The following is a 21,176-nucleotide window of genomic DNA, read 5'->3' as shown; positions in this document are numbered from 1 at the left end:
GGTTTCCCAGAAAAATAAAAGTTAAAGGAGTTCATCACCACAAACAGGCCTTAGAAGAAATATTAAAGGGATCTTTTTAAGTGGAAAAGAAAAAGTCATAATTAGAAATGAAATTATGAAAGGAAAAAATTTTATGAGTAAAAGGCAACACACAGTAAAGGTAGTGTAGTCATCACTTACAAAGCTAGGATGAAGTTGAAAAGACAAAAGAAGTCAAATCAATTATATTTTAAAAATTAGCTAACGGGACTCACAAAATAAAAAGACATAAAATAGGGATGCCTGGGTGGCTCAGTCAGTTAAGCGGCTGCCTTCAGCTCAGGTCATGATCCCAGAGTCCTGGGATCGAGTCCCGCATCAGGCTCAGTGGGAAACCTGCTTCTTCCTCTGCCTGCCGCTCCCTCTGCTTGTGCTCTATCTATCTCTATCTCTGTGATAAATAAATAAATAAATAAATAAATAAATAAAATCTTTTAAAAAATGCTTTAAAAAATAAAAAGATGTAAAATATAATAACATATACATAAAGTGTGGAGGGAAGAATAAAAATGAAGTTCTTTTACAATGTGTTCAAATTTAAGTGACCATCAACTTATACTTAGAATGTTATATATGAACCTCATGGTAACCACAAACCAAAAACCTATGATACACAAAAAAATGAAGAGAAAGAAAATCCAGCTTAACAATAAAGAAAGTGATCAACCACAAGGAAAGATAGCAAGAGAAGAAAGGAACAGAGAAGACCTACAAGAACTAACCAGAAAACAACAAAATGGCAATAAGTTCATACTTACTTACATATTTACATCAATAATTACTTTAAATGTAAATGGTCCAAATGCTCCAATCAAAAGACACAGGGTGACACATGGATAAAAAAAACAAGACCCCTCTATATGCTGCCAATAAGAGACCCACTTCAGAACTGAAGACACATACACACTGAAAGCTAAGGGATGGAAAAATATATTCCATGCAAATGGAAGTAGGGGAGGGGGAAGCCAGGATAGCAATACTTATATCACAAAAGAGAAAAAGAAGTGCATTACATAATGATAAAGGGATCAATATAATACGAGGATATAACAATTGTAAATATCTATATGCCCAAGACTGAAGCACCTAAATACATAAAGCAAATATTAACAGATACAAAGGGAGAAATTGACAGTAGTATGATAATAGTAGGGGGCTTTAAGACCCCACTTACATCAAGGAACATTTTCCAGGACAGATCCCATGTTGAGCCACAAAACAAGTCTAAATAAATTTGACAAGATTAAAATCATATTAAGCATCTTTTCCAACCACAACAGTATGAAACTAGAAATCAATTACAAGAAAAAAGCTGGAAAAAAAACACAAACACATGGAGGCTAAACAACATGCTACTAAACAACCAATGGGCCAATGAAGAAATCAAAGAGGAAATTAAAAAATACACTGAGACAAATGAAAATGAAAACACAATGGTCCAAAATCTCTGGGATGCAGTGAAAGCAGTTCTAAGAAGGAAATATAGAGCAATACAGGCCTACCTCAAGAAACACAAAAGCTCAAACAAACAAGCTATCCTTAGATCTAAATGAACTAGAAAAAGAACAAGCAAAGCCCCAAGTTAGTAGAAGGAAGGAAATAATAAAGATCACAGTGGAAATAAATGAAATACACTAAAAAACAATAGACAAGATCAATGAAACCAAGAGCTGGTTCTTTAAAATTTTTTTTTTTTTAAGATTTTATTTATTTGCGAGAGAGACAATGAGAGACAGAGAGCCTGAGAGGGAGGAGGGTCAGAGGGAGAAGCAGACTCCCCGCTCAGCAGGGAGCCCGATGTGGGACTCGATCCCGGGACTCCAGGATCATGACCTGAGCCAAAGGCAGTCGCTTAACCAACTGAGCCACCCAGGCGCCCCATGAGAGCTGGTTCTTTGAAAAAACAAAATTGATAAACCTTTGGCCAGAGTCATCAGGAAAAAAAATGAGAGGACTGAAATAAATAAAATCAGAAATTAAAAAGGGGAAGTAACAACTGACATCCATAGAATGCAAAGGATTATAAGAGAATATGAAAAAGTATATGCCAACACACTGGACAACCTAGAAGAAATGGATAAATTCCTAGAAACATACACTCTTCCAAAACTAAATCAGGAAGAAATAAAAAACTTGAACACACCCAATACTAGTAATGAAACTGAATTGGTAATCAAAAAACTCCAAGGAAACAAAAGTCCAGGACCCAGTGGATTCACAGGTAAATTCTACTAAACATTAAAAAAGAGTTAATACCTATTCTCTTCAAACTATTCCAAAAATAGAAGAGGAAGGAAAGCTTCCAAATACATCCTACGAGGCCAGCATTACTCTGAACCAAAACCAGACCAAGATGCTATAAAAAAAGAAAAGAAAAAGAAAAATATCCCTGATGAACTCAGATGCAAAAATCCTCAACAAAATATTAGCAAACCAAATCCAAAAATATATTAAAAGTATCATTCACACAATCAAGTAGGACTTATTCAGGGAATACAAGGATGGTTCAACATCAGAAAATCCATCAATGGGATACACCACATTAACAAAATGAAGGATAAAAACCACAGAAGCATTTCAATAAATGCAGAAAAAGTATTTGACAAAATTCAACACCTATTCATGATAAAAAAAGAAAACCTCTAAAAAAATTGAGTTTAAAGGGAACATACCTCAACATAATAAAGGTCACATATGACAAACCCACAACTAAAATCATATATAATGGTGAAAAACAGAGCTTTCCCTCTAAGATCAGGAACAAGACAAGGATGTCCACTCTCACTACTTTTATTCAACATAGTACTGGAAGTCCTAGACACAGCAATGGATGAAAAATAAAAGGCATCCAAACTGATAAGAAAGAAGTAGTAAAACTGTCACTAGTTGCAGATGACATGATACTATATATAGAAAACCCTAAAGACTCCACCAAAAAACTATTAGAATAAATGAATTCTGTAAAGTTGCAGGATACAAAAGTAATACACAAAAATACGTTGAATTTCTGTAATTAATAACGAAGTTGCAGAAAGAGAAATTACAATTTCATTTACAATTGCACCAAAAAGAATAAAATAACTAGGAATAAACTTAACCCAAGAGATGAAAGACCTCTAAAACTATAACACACTGATGAAAGAAACTGAAGATGACACAAACAAATGGAAAGATAATCCATGCTCATGGATTAGAAGAATTAATATTATTAAAACATCCATACTGCCCAAAGCAATCTACAGATTCAATGCAATCCCTATCAAAACACCAACAGCGGGCGCCTGGGTGGCTCAGATGGTTAAGCATCTGCCTTCGGCTCAGGTCATGATCTCAGGGTCCTGGGATCGAGTCCCGCATCGGGCTCCCTGCTCCTTGGGAGCCTTCTTCTCCCTCTGCCCCTCTCTCTCTCTCTCTCTCTCTGTCTGTCATGAATAAATAAATAAAATCTTTAAAAAAAAAAAAAAACACCAACAGCATTTTTCACATAACTAGAACAAATAATCCTAAAATTTGTATGGAGCCACAAAAGACCCTGAATAGCCAAAGCAATCTTGTGAAAGAAGAACAAAGCTGGAGGTATTACAATCCCAGATTTCAAGATACACTAGAGAGCTATAATAATGAAAACAGTATGGTGCTGGCACAAATACAGACACACAGATCAACAGAACAGAATAGAGAGCCCAGAAATACACCAACACTTATATGGTCAATGAACCTGTGACAAAGGAGGCAAGAATATACAATGGGGGAAAAGACAGTCTCTTCAATAAACGGTGCTGGGAAAACTGGACAGGTACATGCAAAAGATTAAACTGGACCACTTTCTAACACCATACACAAAACTAAACTCAAAATGGATTAAATGTGAGACCTGAAATCATAAAATTCCTAAAAAAAATAGGCAGCAATTTCTTTGCCATTAGCCTTAGCAACTTTTTTCTAGATAGTCTCCTCAGAAAAGGGATACAAAAGCAAAAATAAATGATTGGGACTGCATCCAAATAAAAAGCTTTTGCATAGTGAAGGAAACCATCAACAAAATGAAAAGGCAACCTACTGAATAAGAGAAGATATTTGCCAATGATGTATCTGATAAGGGGTTAGTATCCAAAATATATAAAGAACTTATACAAGTCAACAGCAAAAACAAACAAAAAACTCAAACAAATAATCCAATTAAAAAATGGGCAGAGGACCTGAACAGACATTTTTCCAAAGAAGACATCCAAATGGCCAACAGACACATAAAAAGATACTCAGCATCATTTGTCATCAAGGAAATGCAAATCGAAACCACAATGAGATATCACCTCATACCTATCAGAATGGCTAAAATTAACAACACAAGAAACAACAAGTGTTGGGGAGGATATGGAAAAAAAGGAACCCTCATGCACTTTTGGTTGGTGGGAATGTAAATTGGTGCAGCCACTGTGAAAGCCAGAATGGAAGTTCCTCAAAAAATTAAAAATAGAACTACCCTATGATCCAGTAATTCCACTACTGGATATTTACCCAGAGAAAATGAAAACACTAATTTGAAAAGATGTATACACCCCTAGTTTTATTACATCATTATTTACAATAGCCAAGACATGGAAGTAACTTAAATGTCCACTAGTAGATGAATAAAGAAAATATGGTACATACATACAATGGAATATTACTGAGCCATAAAAAAGAATGAAATCTACACTGTTGGTGGGAATGCAAGCTGGTGCAGCCACTCTGGAAAACAGTATGGAGGTTCCTCAAAAAGTTGAAAATAGAGCTACCATATGATCCAGCAATTGCACTACTGGGTATTTACCCCAAAGATACAAATGTAGTTGAAAAGTTGAAAATGGAGCTACCCTACAACCCAGCAATTGCACTACTGGGTATTTACCCCAAAGATAAATATGTAGTGATCTGAAGGGGCACCTGCACCCCAATGTTTATAGCAGCAATGTCCACAATAGCCAAACTATGGAAAGAGCCTAGATGTCCATCAACAGATGAATGAATAAAGAAGATATGGTATATGTATACAATGGAATATTATGCAGCCATCAAAAAATGAAATTTTGCCATTTGCAGTGATGGATGGAACTAGAGGGTATTATGCTAAGTGAAATAACTCAATCAGAGAAAGACAATTATCATATGATCTCACTGATACGTGGAATTTGAGAAACAAGACAGAGGATCACAGGCGAACGGAGGGAAAAATGAAACAAGACAAAAGCAGAGAGGGAGACAAACCATAAGAGACTCTTAATCTCAGGAAACAAATTGAGGGTTGCTGGAGTGGAGGGGGATGGGAGGAATGGGGTGGCTGGGTGATGGACATTGAGGAGGGTATGTGCTATGGTGAGCGCTATGAATTATGTAAGACTGATGAATCACAGACCTGTACCCCTGAAATAAATAATACATTATATGTTAATAAAAAAAAAAAGAATGAAATCTTGCCATTTGTGACAACACAGATAGACCCAGAGGGTATTACGCTAAGTGAAATAAGTCAGACAAAGACAAATATTGTATGATTTCACTTAAATGTGGAATCTTAAAAACAAACAAACAAATAAATGAACAAACAAACAGAAAAAACAGAATCAGACCTATAAATACCAAGAATGAACTGATGGTTCATTCATAGCAGGGAGAGGAAATGGGGAGGGGCAAAATGGGTGAAGGGGAAGGGGTGGAATGGGCTTCCACTTATGGAATGTATAAGTTAGGGGGGCGAAAGGCACAGCACAGGGCCCACAGTCAATGGCACTATAATATATGTGCTGTATGGTGACCGATGGCAGCTACACTTGTGGTGAGCACAGCATAAGGCACAGAATTGTTGAATCACTATGTCGTACACCTGAAACTAACATAACAGTGTGTGTCAGCTCTACCTCCATAAAAGAAAAAAATGAAAAGGCAAACTCTGGGAGTAGATATTTGTAATACAAATAACAAGAAAAAGAACTCAAATCTATTATATGAGTAAAAATTCTATCAATCAGTAAAGAAAAGACAGAGATAACCCAATAGAAAAAATGGGTATTAACCAACAGTTCACAAAAGATGATATTCAAATGGCCAACAGACCCATGAAAATGTGCTCAATGAGTGATCTCTGATACCTTTCAGAATGGTCAAAATGAAAAAGACTGAGTCTTGGTGAAGATGTGGAACAACCAGAAATCTCACTCACTGCATATGGCAGCATAAACAGTCACTTTGGGGGAAAAACTAGCAGGGGGTAGAGGAGTTATTACCCACTAAAGGAGAAAAAAAGAGATATTTTAACCAAATGCAGTGTTTGAATTCCGATTCAAATAAACCAAATGTAAACTGACTTTTTTTTAACAAATGGAGGAAAATCAGACGTGGATCAATATTAGTTAATATTAATTAATATTAATTAATGTTAATATTCCTGGGTGTGATCATGGTTAGTTTTTTTTTAAGATTTTTATTTATTTATTTGCCAGAGAGAGAGAGTGGCAGGCAGAGGGAGAGGGAGAAGCAGGCACCCCGCGGAGCAGGGAGCCCATGCGGGACTGGATCCCAGGACCCTGGAATCACAACCTGATCTGAAGGCAGATGCTTAACTGACTGAGCCACCCAGGCATCCCGATAATGGTTATTTTGTAAAAGTGCTTACCTGTTAGAGATACATACTGAAGTATTAACTAAAGAATGACCCAATGTCTAGGCTTTTCCTTAAAACACTTGCAGTGTATGCATGTGTACATAGACCCACACACAAAGAAGTTGTGGGAGTGATATATGAAACCAGATTTGCAGAAAGCAGATAATTACTGAAGGTGGGTGATGGGCACACAAGGGTTTATTACAGTCTTTTCTCTAATTTTGTATATGGCTTTAATTCCATGAATGACTTCAAAACATAAGGAAGCTGATGAAGGGCGAGCTGGAAAGAAATAAGATTTTTACCTCATAAACTGGCCCAATTTCATAATCTGTGAAAAATCCGATTGATGGTTTAGCTAGAAACACTGGAGTATCAGCACAGCTGTGAGAGGGCAAATGAGGGGAGAAAGGCTGTTAGTTTCACCCATGTGATTTGTGCAAAATAAATACACCCAAACTGCCAAAGATAATCACAATATGTCATTTACTGGGTTTTGTTCCTATTGTTAAAGCAGGCAACAAAATAATTTTACCGTACGATAGAATCTTCGTGAAGATATGTGCAGCTGTGTGGTTCATTTTCAATATGCATATAGGAAGCTTCCACTCTGGAAGCTTCTACACCAGTATCATGACTGGGTTTTTTATATAGGTGCTGTGTTTCTTTGCATATATTAGTCCAATTTTTCTTAATAAAAAAGATATCATTTGACTAATAAGTGTTAATCGTTTTAAGTCCCCTATGAACTATGAACCCATGAAACCATTCATTCCCTTCATAAGGACAATTAATAAAATAAGCCAAAGGCACTCTGAAAAAAAATCACAATTTATATGTATTATTTGCAATTAATCAAATTTTAAATATTTTTATTTTTAGGGTCATATTCCAAGACATATGAGTGCAAGGGAAGAGAACATGGCTACAGACCAAGACTGTCAGATGAAAGCAGGGGACCAGCACTAACCCCCGATCCCTCAAAACCCCGGCAGGTCAGAAAAGCACAAACCCAGGCTTCTGGGGGATGTCCAAAGGCCAGGTCTGTGGGGAGCCCTGAAGACCTGCTCTGTTCTGATACTGACATCCCATTCTCCCACCTCCCCAGAAAGTCCAGACCAGACCCAGGACCTTCTGGGTTTACTCCCACACGTCCAACTTTCTGATAAGTCCAAGACAAGGAAAGACCCACCTCTGCTTCAAATCTCCACCCTGGAAATCTCCTGTCAGTACTGGCTTCTTCGGAGGAAAGAGAAGAGACTTGCCTCCATAGGGAGTGTTAGGAGGGAAAAACCGAGGGTTTTTTAGGAAGTGGTTCCGACTCTCCATTCTGGCAAGCAGAAGTCGCTCCAGTTCTCTCTGAGGCACGTGTAAGTGGCTCATCCACTTTTTATTCTTGGTTGGACCTGCCTTCTTTGAAACACAAATAAATAGAGTCCATGACAGGCCGGGGGACTGTGTGTGCTGACATTGGGCCAACTGCATGACCCCCCGGTAAGCAACGCAATCTCTCCTATTTCGCTGCAGACCCGCAACTTCCTGTGTCACCGGGAACTCCTTCCCCTCGACGGCTCCCTGTGCCCACTGTCCCCACACACCACCGAGCACGGGCTTCCACACCAACCTTGACGGCCTTGCGCTTGGCCTTTGAACACAAGTCCCCCGTCAGGCTGTCCACAGTGTAGTCTAACTCGTCCTGAGACTTAATGAGCGTCTTCTTGCAGGAAGCCTCAAGCTTCTTGGCCAGGTGCTTCTTGGGGACGGACCGCTTCTCACAACTGAATGTGAGTTTTGAACATCCGGGGACGGAGACACCTACGGCACCAAGGAATCAAACTGAGCTGCCACAGACTGCAGTGGCCGTTTCTAAGATGACTATAAAACCACCAAGACCACAGTTAGCTTGGTACCTTCCCTTCAACTGTCACATTCACTACACTAGACATAACTGCTCTTTAACGTATAAAGTACTCCTGGAACTTATACTGTGTACTTGAGACTTAGGACTAGAGTGTTACATATTTGTTTGATTGTCGAACATGGCCAAAGAACATGAGTAGACTACTGTCTGTCTGTCTCACGCATTCCCCATATGTAAACTTGCTTTTCAAAAAGCTCACAGGAGGAATCAAAGTTTGTATTAGCTTTTTACGCCTCTAAGATCATCCCCAGAAGGTTAAAGGAGAACACCCATTGCTAGCGAGAACTGGTACCAGTACAATACCTGGTAAATCCCCAGTGCATGTTAACTCTACCCTCACCTATCTGCAGAAGGTGAATTCCCAACTAACTTCGCACTAGTAAGTGGCTTAGTATCACGCGACGCTTACTTCTGCTCCCTCTCTCTGGCCTGCCCTCTCTACACAGCTCAGGCTGTCAATGGAACTCTGTTCTCCTGAGCACCCTCAATTCTCTGGATCCCAGTCTTCCCACCCCAAATGCCTTCTTAGCTCCAAAGCCTCAGAGGTCATCAAAGTCCCACTGACTGGGGTGCCTGGAGAGCTCATCTTCCAAACCTGGCACCACTGGGCCATCCGGATATGTGCCCAATGGATCCACAGAGCAACTTCTCCCTATCTGTACAGACTCTGCCAAAAGTCTACCTCCCTGCTTAAACCCACAATCCAGCTCCCACCCCACTCACTCTCAGAAGATCCTGCCTCCTGCATCACAGGAAACTGGCCCGACATCACACATACGAATACACATCCTTCTCTGCCTCCCTATCCAGTCTGCCCACCAAACTCAAAGAAGGTACAGTTGCTCTTTTCCTACGTGGGGTATGGAAGAACCCCACGGTCCATGTTCTGGCTGCAGCAGGAAATTGCTCCTTTATCTATCTTCAGTCCCTCCCTCTCTTGGGTCATTCAACTACTTTTCTAAGCATTTTCATCTCTCTTGGTGTTGAACAGCTGACAAGGGCGCAAATTCCACGTGGAGGAGTTGAGACTTTTGTCTTGCAGGTGTTAGGGAGTCAGAGAGGAAGTGGCATGCTTAGAGCTGACCCTCCTAAGAGTCACTATCAAAATTAAACAAAAGGGGAAAAAAATCAATGAGGAAATGGCAGCAAAGGTGGCCACAGTGGTCGCGTTCCTAAAGAACTTCCCGAGAATGAGAGCAGAGGCCCCAGCAGAGACAGAAGCCTTACCTTTAGGTGCAGAGCAAAATGGCACTCTGTCACTGTAGTAATCATCCGGGCAGATCAAATGGTGTTTCTGTAGCAACTCACTGTCTACACACCATCTGAACATAGTCTTTGCTACGTAGAAGGGAAGAAGGACAAAGGTGTTTGAAGCCAAACTGACGTTAAAGAACCTGCACCCCAAACTTTTTCATCCTCCAAATCTAAACCATCTTACAAAATTCTTTCCAAGGACCAAGAACAAATTTATAATGACATGCATGTGGTCATTTCGAGATTTCAGAAATTAATCAGCAAATGTTGACCAGCCACTTCACAGAGGCCAACCATTAGTCAGGGCTGTGCTGTGGTCTTATTTGAGCTAAAATACTGTGTGACTCAAGGAAAGGTCTATTAATAAAATATAATTAAGGACAGTATGGTAGATTAAAGAAATGGCCCCAATCCTTCACCCTTCTCTGTATCCACACCCTTTGCCATAGGACTTTGCAGTTCCTTCTACTAGAGACAGAGTGCACGCCTTTGCCCTTGACTTTGGCCATGTGATGTGCTTTGGCCAATGAGATGTTGGCAGGGGTTTGCACAGCTGAGCCTTCTCTCTTGTGCCTTTGCCATCCTCATGAGAGAACTTCCCTGCCCCTGAGAAGAGTTCCTGCCTCTCTATCTTGGACTCCAGCATGAATCCATGTGGAGCAGACTTGAGCCTAATTTGTAACAAGGAGGCAAGTTCAGCTGGGCCCACAGCTTAAAGCTGGTCTAGCCAGCCAAGCCCAGGTAGATCAGCCAACCCCCAACAGATCCACTGACACATGAGAGAGAAAATCTCCTTTAATAGAGTGAGAAGTTAGTCATTAATATCCATGGCTTATGAGCCAAGGAAAAATAGGAGAGACATATTATTTAGAGGTATCCAGAAGAAGTAAAGCTAAAAATGGCTACCTTTGGCAGGTGGGCTGAGATTGGGAGAGGTGACGTGGAGGATTTTTTTCAATAGACTTTATTTTTTATTTTATTTTATTTTATTTTTTAAAGATTTTACTTATTTCTTTGTCAGAGAGAGAGAGAGAATGAGCACAAGCAGGGGGAGGCAGGCAGACGGAGAAGCAGGCTCCCTGCTGAGCAAGGAGCCCGATGCAGGACTCGATCCCAGGACTCTGGGATCACGACCTGAGCCAAAGGCAGACGTTTAACCGACTGAGCCACTCAGGCGTCCCTAGACTTTATTTCTTAGAGCACTTTTTGGTTCATAGAAAAATTGGGTGGAATGGAGATGTCCCATGGAGCCCCTGGCCCCACACATGCACAGCCACCCCCACCATCAACACACCTCACCAGAGTGGTACATCTGTTCCAACTGATGATCCCACACTGACACACTGTTGTCATACAGAGTCCATACTTTACATTACAGTTCACTCTTGGTGTTGGAGATCTATGGGTTTGGACAACTTTATAATGACATGCATGGGTAGAGGCTTTTTATATTTCATTAGAAGCTTTTCTAAACTATTTGATTTTTTTAAAACCATGAATATTAACACTTTGATAAAAACTCAGGAATAAATAAGATGAATGGAAGACTCAGGAAGTTTTCAAACTTCGTTGCTTGCTCCATTAATCAACATGGCCTTGCCCTTCAGAGGTTTCCTATAACCAAGGGTGAGACAAACGAAGAATAAATGTTTCTCCCATAATATTTATTAATTTAGGAATTTCAAGGTTTGGCTTAGTTCCTTTTATAGTCAGGGTTCAGCGAGGAAAACAGAAATCACTCTCTGTATGTCATATATAAAGGGGCTGAATGCAGGGGACTATGGAATGGGAGATCGAAGGTCAGGGAGACTATCACTACCAACTTAAGACAGCAGCACTGAGGGAGGGGCTTCTCAAGAAGTTATCTGGAAGCTGCTGTGAAACTCAGAGCTGCTCAGTCATCTGCCTGCTACTGCTTCTGGAGAATAGTGACCTCCTCCTCCTCCAAAACTCACCAAGAGCCTTTCATGAGTGACCTAACATGGAACCATGGGGAAAAGTTGCATTCTGGGAAATGCCTCGCCTCTCCTTTGCAATACAGAGACCTCAGCAGGGGGTGGCAGGAATGCCAAGTTCTGTTCCAGCCCAGTTCCCAAGGACTTTGGTGACGGCCTATTTGAAATATTACAAGATAAAACTTCCACACAAAGGGCAGGGGCCATGTGAGAAGATGTAGCCTCTCTCTTCTTTTTTTTTTTTAAGATTTTATTTATTTATTTGAGAGAGAGAGAATGAGAGACAGAGAGCACGAGAGGGAAGAGGGTGAGAGGGAAGAGGGTCAGAGGGGGAAGCAGACCCCCTGCTGAGCAGGGAGCCCGACGCGGGACTCGATCTCGGGACTCCAGGATCATGACCTGAGCCGAAGGCAGTCGCCCAACCAACTGAGCCACCCAGGCGCCCAGCCTCTCTCTTCTGATACCCTTGTCTCCGCAGTCCTCCCCCAGGCTGTGGACAGTTAGGTGTTACGTCTGCAGAAGCAGGGGGCAGGTTGTGTGTCAGCTCTTTGGAAAGTCCCTCTCCATGTCCGGCCTGGAACACCCCTCACTGGCCTTGTGAGCATCCTCCTCCACCCGGGAAGAGTGGGCTTCCTGCACCGACCCTATGCTCCTGCACCTGGCTCTGTTCCACTCCCCAAGAGATAATGTGGACAATTTATCAGCAACAGAAGGGAATGAAAGCACAAAATGTTTGATCTTCCCCCTCTGTCTGGAGAATTTACATATGTTTTCCACTTTGTGACATTTGTTTTTTGGTTTTTTTTTTAAAGATTTTATTTATTTATTTGACAGAGAGAGACAGTGAGAGAGGGAACACAAGCAGGCAGAGTGGGAGAGGGAGAAGCAGGCTCCCCGCTGAACAGAGAGCCCGATGCGGGGCTCTATCCCAGGACCCTGGGATCATGACCTGAGCCGAAGGCAGACGCTTAACACTGAGCCACCCAGGCTCCCCCACTTTGTGACATTTGTATTAGCAAACAGAGAAAGGCTGCCTCTGTGCCTCAAATAAGAAAAGTTTCAGAGGCATGTCCTCCCCACCAATCATCTAAGGTATAAAGAAGTTTCTTGGGTCACCTCGCCCTTTTCCCCCAACCAGAAGCAGGAACCAGAGGGATGTCCGTGGAACTGCATCAAGATCTCTACTTCTGCTACTTTTGAAATAAAAGAGAAACGTTACCAGAAGGCTGAGAAACCAGGGCAGATAATGTCTGATTATAACAACATTATCTTGGGTAAAAAGACAAAATGAAGGTCATTGAAAAACTCCCCTGACTCGGGTTTGTTTCTCAGTTCGCAGTGTTTTATTTCACTTTCATTTAAAAACAACCAATTATTTCATCCCCCTTGATCTCTAGCCAATAGAATCCTAGGAACAGTGTTGGACTCCCGGGATTCGGGGGACAACAGGCAACCAATAATAGCTCCCGAGAATCTGCTACCAACAATCTCTGCCAAATCCACAATGGAGCGAGGGTCCTGGCAGCTACATGACTCTGCTCTGGAGGCGGAGGAACAGGAGATACGGAATACAACTGAATGTTCACTGTCTGCTGTGCTGAGCCTCTGAGGTGGCAGGCCTGACCAAGTCCAGGGCCTCGCGCCCAGAGCCACGCCCTGCGGGAAGTCACCGACACCTGTGTGACACCCTGCCTGGTCTGGTCAACAATCCTTCCTCCCGCTCCTGGTAGAAGAGAGGCGGGCTCTGACAGCAGACTCACTCAAGTCCAAACCTGGCTCCCAGCTCTTCTGTGTTGTGGGAATTTAGGGAAGTCATTTGATCCTTTCTCTCAGTTTCCTGCAGCTATAAAATGGAGAGAAAACCTACCTCACAGGTTGTTGGAAGGGTTCAGTGGGATAACCCATACAAAGCATCTTGCATAGCATCTGGTCCCTAGTAGGACCCCATAAGTCTAATGCCTTTCCAAGCCAATACACCTTCCGCTTCTCCTTCCCTCGGGGCCACAGATACGCTGGGTCTCCTGACCCTAAAAGCACAGTCCCCACTGCCTATTGCACTGGAAAATGATGACTTTCAGAGATGCAGGAGGATAGATCAAAGTCTTTGGGGACAATAAAAGGAACCAGGCCTTCTTGGAGAAATGGCTGATTCCAGGTCTGGGGCAATAAGATAAGCCTGGAACATTTGACCATTCCAGGAAATAAGGAAGTTATCAAAGACAACTGCTATTGTATCAAAAGAGTTAGGAGAGAACTTGAAAAGGCTCTAACTGGCCAAAGACGGGACAACTTGAGCATTAATAAAGATCATAAATAGAACTGTAGTTATGAAATCCATGAGTTCATAATGATACTGAAAATCAACCAACAAACCTCTTTGGTCACCTTTGGAAGATGCTAGGGGAACGAACTCATTATTTATTTTTTAAAGATTTTATTTGACAGAGAGAGAGAGACAGAGAGAGAGGGAACACAAGCAGGGGGAGTGGGAGAGGGAGAAGCAGGCTTCCTGCAGAGCAGGGAGCCCGATGTGGGGCTCGATCCCAGGACCCTGGGATCATGACCTGAGCTGAAGGCAGACGCTTAACGACTGAGCCACCCAGGTGCCCCCGAACTCATTATTTTAAAAACTGGCAAATAGGGGTACCTGGGTGGCTCAGTCGGTTAAACGTCTGCCTTCGGCTCAGGTCATGATCCCAGAGTCCTGGGATCGAGCCCCGCATCAGGCTTCTCCTCAGTGGGGTGTCTGCTTCTCCTTCCCCCTCTGCCTGCCATGCCCCCTGTTTGTGCTCTCTCTCTCTGTCAAATAAATAAATAAAATATTTTAAAAATAATAAAAATAATAAAAATAAAAACTGGCAAATAAGGGGAAAGAATTAATCCTGCCCATTCATACCTTGGGGTTATCATAGTAGTAGCTGAAAAGTTTCTCTTTATGGAAGTACCAGTACCATTAGCATTTTGTCCTAATTTACAACCCCTAATGAAATAATAGATCCAGGCAAAGGCCACCAGCATCATGGAGGGAGAGACATCAGACATCACAGACCTCCTGAAGACAGCACACAGCACAACCTATGAAGTGGTCTTGCCCCTTGCTCCACAAAAAAACTGAGCCTAAACCTTACGAAGTCTCTAGAACTAATTACCGAATTGCAGGAAACACAGGAACCAGGAAGACAGGTTAAACGACACCACAATGTTGAAATCAGCAAAATCTAGACTACAGACAAGTCTATAGGAAAAACAATCCAATTCCTTTAGCAAATAAATTGATAATGGAGGTGACTGACTGAAATAAAGGCTTTTCCGTGAATGCTGGCAGTGATGGAGCTTTGAGAAGGAGAATCGGCGAAATCTGAGGCTACCTCTCCACGAACACTCATCCTTTATAATTTAATTTGGAGAATTTAATGTAGACAAACCCCAGCAGATGCCAACTTGACCAGGTGATCCAGGTTAATAACACCTGTGCCTTCTGACTGCTGCGGCGAGGAGAGGGCCCCACCACTTCTGTGGTATTGCTGCCCAGAACGAGTCTGAGTCTGGTCACAAGGAAACAGGAGAGCCATCCTATGGAACGAAAGGCCATCCAGGAACCATCAAGAGGGGACTCTGTGACGACCGGAGCAGGAGGCACCAGAAATCCTCTCCGCACTTAGGCAACAACTGCACTGGCAGAAGCACTCTAATGTAACTAGTTTGGAACCCTGGAGTCTAGGAAGACTTGGAGGTCAATCCAAGTCTTAGCAGAGTAGCAGCTACCCAGCTCCCATCCAACTCCTATGGCGAGCATCTGTGCACACGTTCCTGGCGCAGCCTGCGTAGTTTGTGGGAGCCTGGGTGAGCAAATAGGACTCCGTCTTCCAAATACCAGGGACCTGTGCTCTGATTTCCTATTACCGCTTCTGATCACAGAGGTGTAGACAAAGAGGCCAGCAGCCTCCACTGATGCAAGCCCCTCCCCCTGCAGCAGAAGACACTTCTAGGTTTTTTTTTTTAACTTGTAGGCAATTTAAAGGGCCCCGTCCCTTTTTCCTCTCCTTGACCTTCCTTTTTCAAACCCTTTTGGGAACCAGATATTAAAGACTAGGACATTCAAAAACAACTGCAGATGTTGGGAAAATTAGAACATGACTGCACATGCCCAGGGAAAAGCTCAGAAAATGAGAAGACCTTAAGTGTACACCTCAGGCTGACTCTTGGCACAGACAGCCTACAATTAAAACAAAAACAAAACCAATAAACAAAAATGGCAAGAAGGGGGAGAATCTGATTTCTTGAGTTCACACATTATTAGATTCAAATATCCAGTTTTTAATTTAAAAAAATCACAAAATTTTTTAGATCATTATCTCAGCGCTCCATTTTACAATGAGAGATAACCATGTCTGGGACAACAATAACCGTATTTATTTGAACTTTGTATTCATACACAGTGCTTCACTATTTTTTAACATTATATAATCTTTACTATAACCACAAAAGCGAGTTTTAACATTCTTCCCTTTTAGAGATGAGAGGGCTGAGCCACATAAAAAGTTGTTTCCTAGTTTATCAAATTTAAGTCTTTACCAGAATATCCCACCATGTTCTACATCCTAAGAAATGAACTTGAAAATGCTCATGCTATCTTAGGTTTCCTTAGATATGTCACCTCTGCCTATACTCCTGTGCAACTGAAACAATATCAAAATAAGAGTAACCCAAGAATGTTTAATTTCATGATCTCAGGGTCCTGGGATCGGCCCCGCATCGGGCTCCCTGCTCAGCGGATCCCTCTGCTCCTCCCCTCTCCCGCTCATGCTCTCTCTCTCTCTCTCTCTCTCTCAAATAAATGATATCTTAAAAAAAAGAATTGTTAGTTTATGCTTCTGGGCACACAATGCATAAAGATGTAATTTTGTGACATCAACAACCTAACAGGGTGGGGATAGAGCTGTAAAGAAGCAGAGTTTTTGTATGTTACTGAAGTTAAACTGGTATAAATTCAAATTAGAGTGTTATAACTTTAGGTTGTTAAATGTAATCCCTATGGTAATCACAAAGAAACCAGTTTATATACACAAAAGAAATTAAAAAGGAATTTAAACATTTCACAGACACACACACAAAAACTGACCCAACACAAAAGAAGACAGTAATGCAGGAAATAAGAGATAAAAGATCTATAAGGCATATAGAAAAAAATAACAAAATGACAGAAGTCCCTCCTTATCAGTAGTTACTGTAAATGTAAATAGATTAAACTCCCCAATCAAAGGACAGGTTGGTAGAATGGCTAAAAAGACATGATCCAACTATATGCTGTCTATAATGGACTCACTTTAGATCCAAGACACAAACAGAATGTAAGTGAAAGGATGAAAAAAGATTCCATGCAAATAGTAACCAAAAAGTAACTGATAGTATTCGATGCAAAAACACCAAAAAGGGTGGCTACTCTAATATCAGACAAAATAGGCTTTAAAACCAAAAGTTTCCAAGACACAAAGAAGGACATTATATACTAATAAAAGGTTCAATATAACAATAAGATAGAACAATTATAAATATTTAGACACTTAAGGACAGGTCATCAAAATAATGAAGCAAAAATTGACAGAATTGAGGAGAGAAATAGACAGTTCTACAATACTAGTTGGAGCCTTCCGTACCCCTTTTACAATAACAGATAGAAAAACAGACAGAAAATAGGTAAGGAAACAGAGGACTTGAAGAACACAATAGACCAAGTAGATCTAACAGACAGAACACTGCCTAACAAGAGCAGCTTAATGTTCTTCTCCAGTGCACATGGGACATTTCCCAGATCATATGTAAGGCCACAAATTGAACCCCAGTAGATTTTAAAGGATAGATATCATACAAGTATCTTCTCTGACAACAATGGGATGAAGTTAGAAATTAGTAATGGTAGGAAACTGGAAAATTCACCAAATTGTGGAAATTAAACAACACACTTTTAAACAACCAACAGATCAAAGAAGAAATCACAATTACAATTAGAGGAATTAGAATTAGAAACTACTTAGAGACAAATAGGAATTAGAAACTACTTAGAGACAAATAATGAAAGCGAGAACATAACATACCAGAACTTACAGTACACGGTGAAAGTGGTGCCAAGGAGGAAACTTACAGCTATAAACACATTTAAAAACAAGAAAGATCTCAAATCAGCAATCTAACTTTAGAACTTAAGAAACTAAAAAAACTAAACCCAAAGCTAGATGAAGGAAATAACAAAGACTAGAGCACAGATAAATACAGAACAGATAAACAACAGAGAAAACCAATGAACCTAAAAGTTGGTTCTTCAGAAAAATCAACAAAATTGACAAAACTTTAGCTAGATCAACTAAGAGAAAGAGAAGACCCAAATGACTAAAATCAGACATGAAAGTGGGGATGTTACCACCGATTCCACAGAAATAAAAAGGATTATAAAAGAGTACTAGAAACAATTCTACACCAACAAATTGGATAACGCAGATAAAATGGACAAATTCCTAGAAATATGAAACCTACAAAGACAAAATCCCAAAAAATAGAAAATCTGAATTGACCTACAACTAGTAAGGAGATTCAATCAGTAATCAAAAGTCTCCCCCTCCCAAAAAATGTTTTGGACCTGGTGGTTTCACTGGTGAATTCTACCAAACATTTAAAGAAATAATACCAACTCTTCTTAAGTTAAAAAAAAAAAAGAGTTACACATTCTATAAGGTCAGGATTACCCTGATACCAAAGCCAGACAAAGACACTACAAAACAACAACAACAACAACAAAACTACAGACCAATATCTCTTACAAACCTCAGTGCAAAAGTCCTCAGCAAAATACTAGCAAATCGAATCCTGCAGCTTATTGAATGGATTATATAGCATGACCAAGTGAGATCTGCTCCCGGAAAGCAAGCGTAGTTCAACCTATGAAAACTGATCAGTGTAATACGCCACATTAGTGGAGTGAAGGGAAAAAAATCATATGATCATCTCAATTGATGCAGAAATAACAGTAAACAAAATTCAATGCCCTTTCATGATAAAAACACTAAAAAAGTTAGGACTTGGAGGAAACTACCCTAACATAATAAAATCCACAGATAGAAAACCAGTAGCAAACATCATACTCGATGGTAAAAGACTGAAAGCTTTTCCTCTAAGATTAGGAACAAGGCAAGGATGCCTGCTTTCATTACTTCTAGTCAGCTTAGTGCTGGAAGTTCTAACTGGAGCAATTAAGCAAAAAGAAAAAGGAATCCAAATTGGAAAGGAAGAAGTAAATTCATGTATTTGCAGATGATATGATCTTATATGTAGAAAACCCTAAAAGTCCCACAAAAAAAAAAACAAACCTGTTAGAATAAATGAATTTCAGCAAAATAACAGGACACAAAGTCAACATGCAAAAATCAGTTGCATTTCTATCAGTAATGAACGATCTGGAAAGGAAATTATGGAAACAATTCCATTTAAAATAGCATCAAAAAGAATACAATACTTAAAAGTTAGCTAAAAAGGTGAAAGACTTTTACAATGAAAAGTACAAAACATTGCTGAAAGAAATTAAAGATGACATAAATAAATGGAAACATATTCCATGCTCGTGGATTAGAAGATTTAATACTAAAATGTCAATACTACCCAAAGTGATCTACAGATTCAATACAATCCCTATCAAAATCCCAATGATGTTCTTTGCAGAAATAGAAAAACCCATTCTAAAATTCATATGGAATCTCAAGGAATCCCCAATAGCCAAAACAATCTTGAAAAAGAACAAACAAAACCAGAGGATTCACACTTCCTAATTTAAAAACTTACTGCAGGGGCGCCTGGGTGGCTCAGTCAGTTATGCATGTCTGCCTTCGGCTCAGGTCATGATCCCAGGGTCCTGGGATCAAGCCCCACATTGGGCTCCCGGCTCAGCGGGGAGCCTGCTTCTCCCTCTCCTCCCTGCTCGTGCTCTCTCTCACTATCTCTGTCTCTCTCTCTCTCTAATAAATAAACTCTTAAAAAAATTCTTAACCCACTCCCCCCAAAAAAACTTACTGCAAAGCTATGGTTATCAAAATAATATGGTACTGGCATAACGATAGACATATAAAGAAATGGAATAGAATAAAAAGCCCAGAAATAAACCCTCACATATATGGTCAAATGATTTTTGACAAGGATACCAAGACCATTCAATGAGGAAAGAACAGTCTTTTCAACAAAAGATGCTGGGGAAAGTAGATATCCTCATGCAAAAGACTGAAGTTGGACCCTTATCTAACACCATATAAAACATCATATCAAAGTTAGTCAAAGATCTTTGTCTTTCTCTTTCTGACCTTTTGTACTTATCATTATACCCCCTAGGTCTATCCACGTTGTTGCAAATGGCAAGATCCATGCTTTTTTATGGCTGAGTAATATTCCATTGCATATACGTACCACATCTTCTTTATCCATTCATCTATTGACGGACACTTGGGCGCTTCCATATCTTGGCTCTTGTAAATAATGCTACAATAAGCATTTGATTTCACTCATATGTGGAATTTCAGAAACAAAACAAATGAGCAAAGAAAAAAGACAAATAAAAAACCAGACTCTTAAATACAGAGAAAAAACTGATGGTTGCCAAAGGGAAGGTGGGTGGGGTGGTGAGTGAAATGAAAGGGATTAAGAGTACACTTATCGTGAGTCACTGCATCTCTCAGTCTGACTTCATGCCAAGGAGTTAAAGTAATTTCATCACTTCTAACTCATGAACTTAATGAGGCACCTATGGTGTTACTCAACAGGAAACCATTTGCATCTTGGGATAGATATTTTGTTATGTGGAACCATCTTAAGCACTGCAGCGTGTCTTAGCATCCCTGACCCATGGAGTACTAAAAGCCAGGAACACAACCCACCCCCTTTACTGGCACACCAAAGATGCTTCCAAACATTTCTTCATGCCCTCTAGGAGGACAGCACTGCCCCAAGGTTAGAACTACTGAAGACGCTCTAATGTTAAGTATATCCTTCCCTACCCAAAAAACTCAAACCTATATCTTTCTTTATTTGGATGGTGTATCAGCCACTCCAAGTTATAAATTCCACTTTGACTAAAAGACCTCCCACCACTTACTAGCTGGGTGACCTTGAACAAGGTAGCGAAACTTGTGGAGTCTCAGTTTCATCTGTAAGATAAGGATGAAGCTTACTTAACTCAGAGCAGTAACCTTTAGTGCAGAGGCAAATCTTCCTTCCTGAGCTTCCCCCCAGCTCCTCTCCCTTTCCTTATGGCTCAGAGAACATGGTGAGATCACTGCCTAATTCACCTGCCACAAAGTTAAGGAGCAAGGATGTGTAAAGAATTGTGGGG

The 21,176-nt window shown here is 40.6% G+C and overlaps 1 protein-coding gene across 1 annotated transcript in view; it reads right to left on the bottom strand.

The window, feature by feature from the left end:
• The window catches only part of DLEC1 (DLEC1 cilia and flagella associated protein), a 73,424-nt gene that overhangs the window by 47,831 nt on the left and 4,417 nt on the right, over positions 1–21,176 (bottom strand). Inside the window, exons 3-6 of the mRNA XM_081819517.1 lie at positions 9,828–9,938; positions 8,304–8,494; positions 7,872–8,092; positions 6,985–7,063 (exon numbers count right to left, since the gene is read on the bottom strand). Of these exons, the coding sequence (XP_081675643.1) occupies positions 6,985–7,063; positions 7,872–8,092; positions 8,304–8,494; positions 9,828–9,938 (602 nt within the window). The remainder of the gene's footprint in view (positions 1–6,984; positions 7,064–7,871; positions 8,093–8,303; positions 8,495–9,827; positions 9,939–21,176) is intronic.

This window comes from Leptonychotes weddellii, chromosome 1 (genome assembly GCF_054177405.1).
Source record: "Leptonychotes weddellii isolate Sample4059 chromosome 1, ASM5417740v2, whole genome shotgun sequence".
Taxonomy (NCBI): domain Eukaryota; kingdom Metazoa; phylum Chordata; class Mammalia; order Carnivora; family Phocidae; genus Leptonychotes; species Leptonychotes weddellii.
This window is presented reverse-complemented; position numbering and strand designations above follow the sequence as displayed.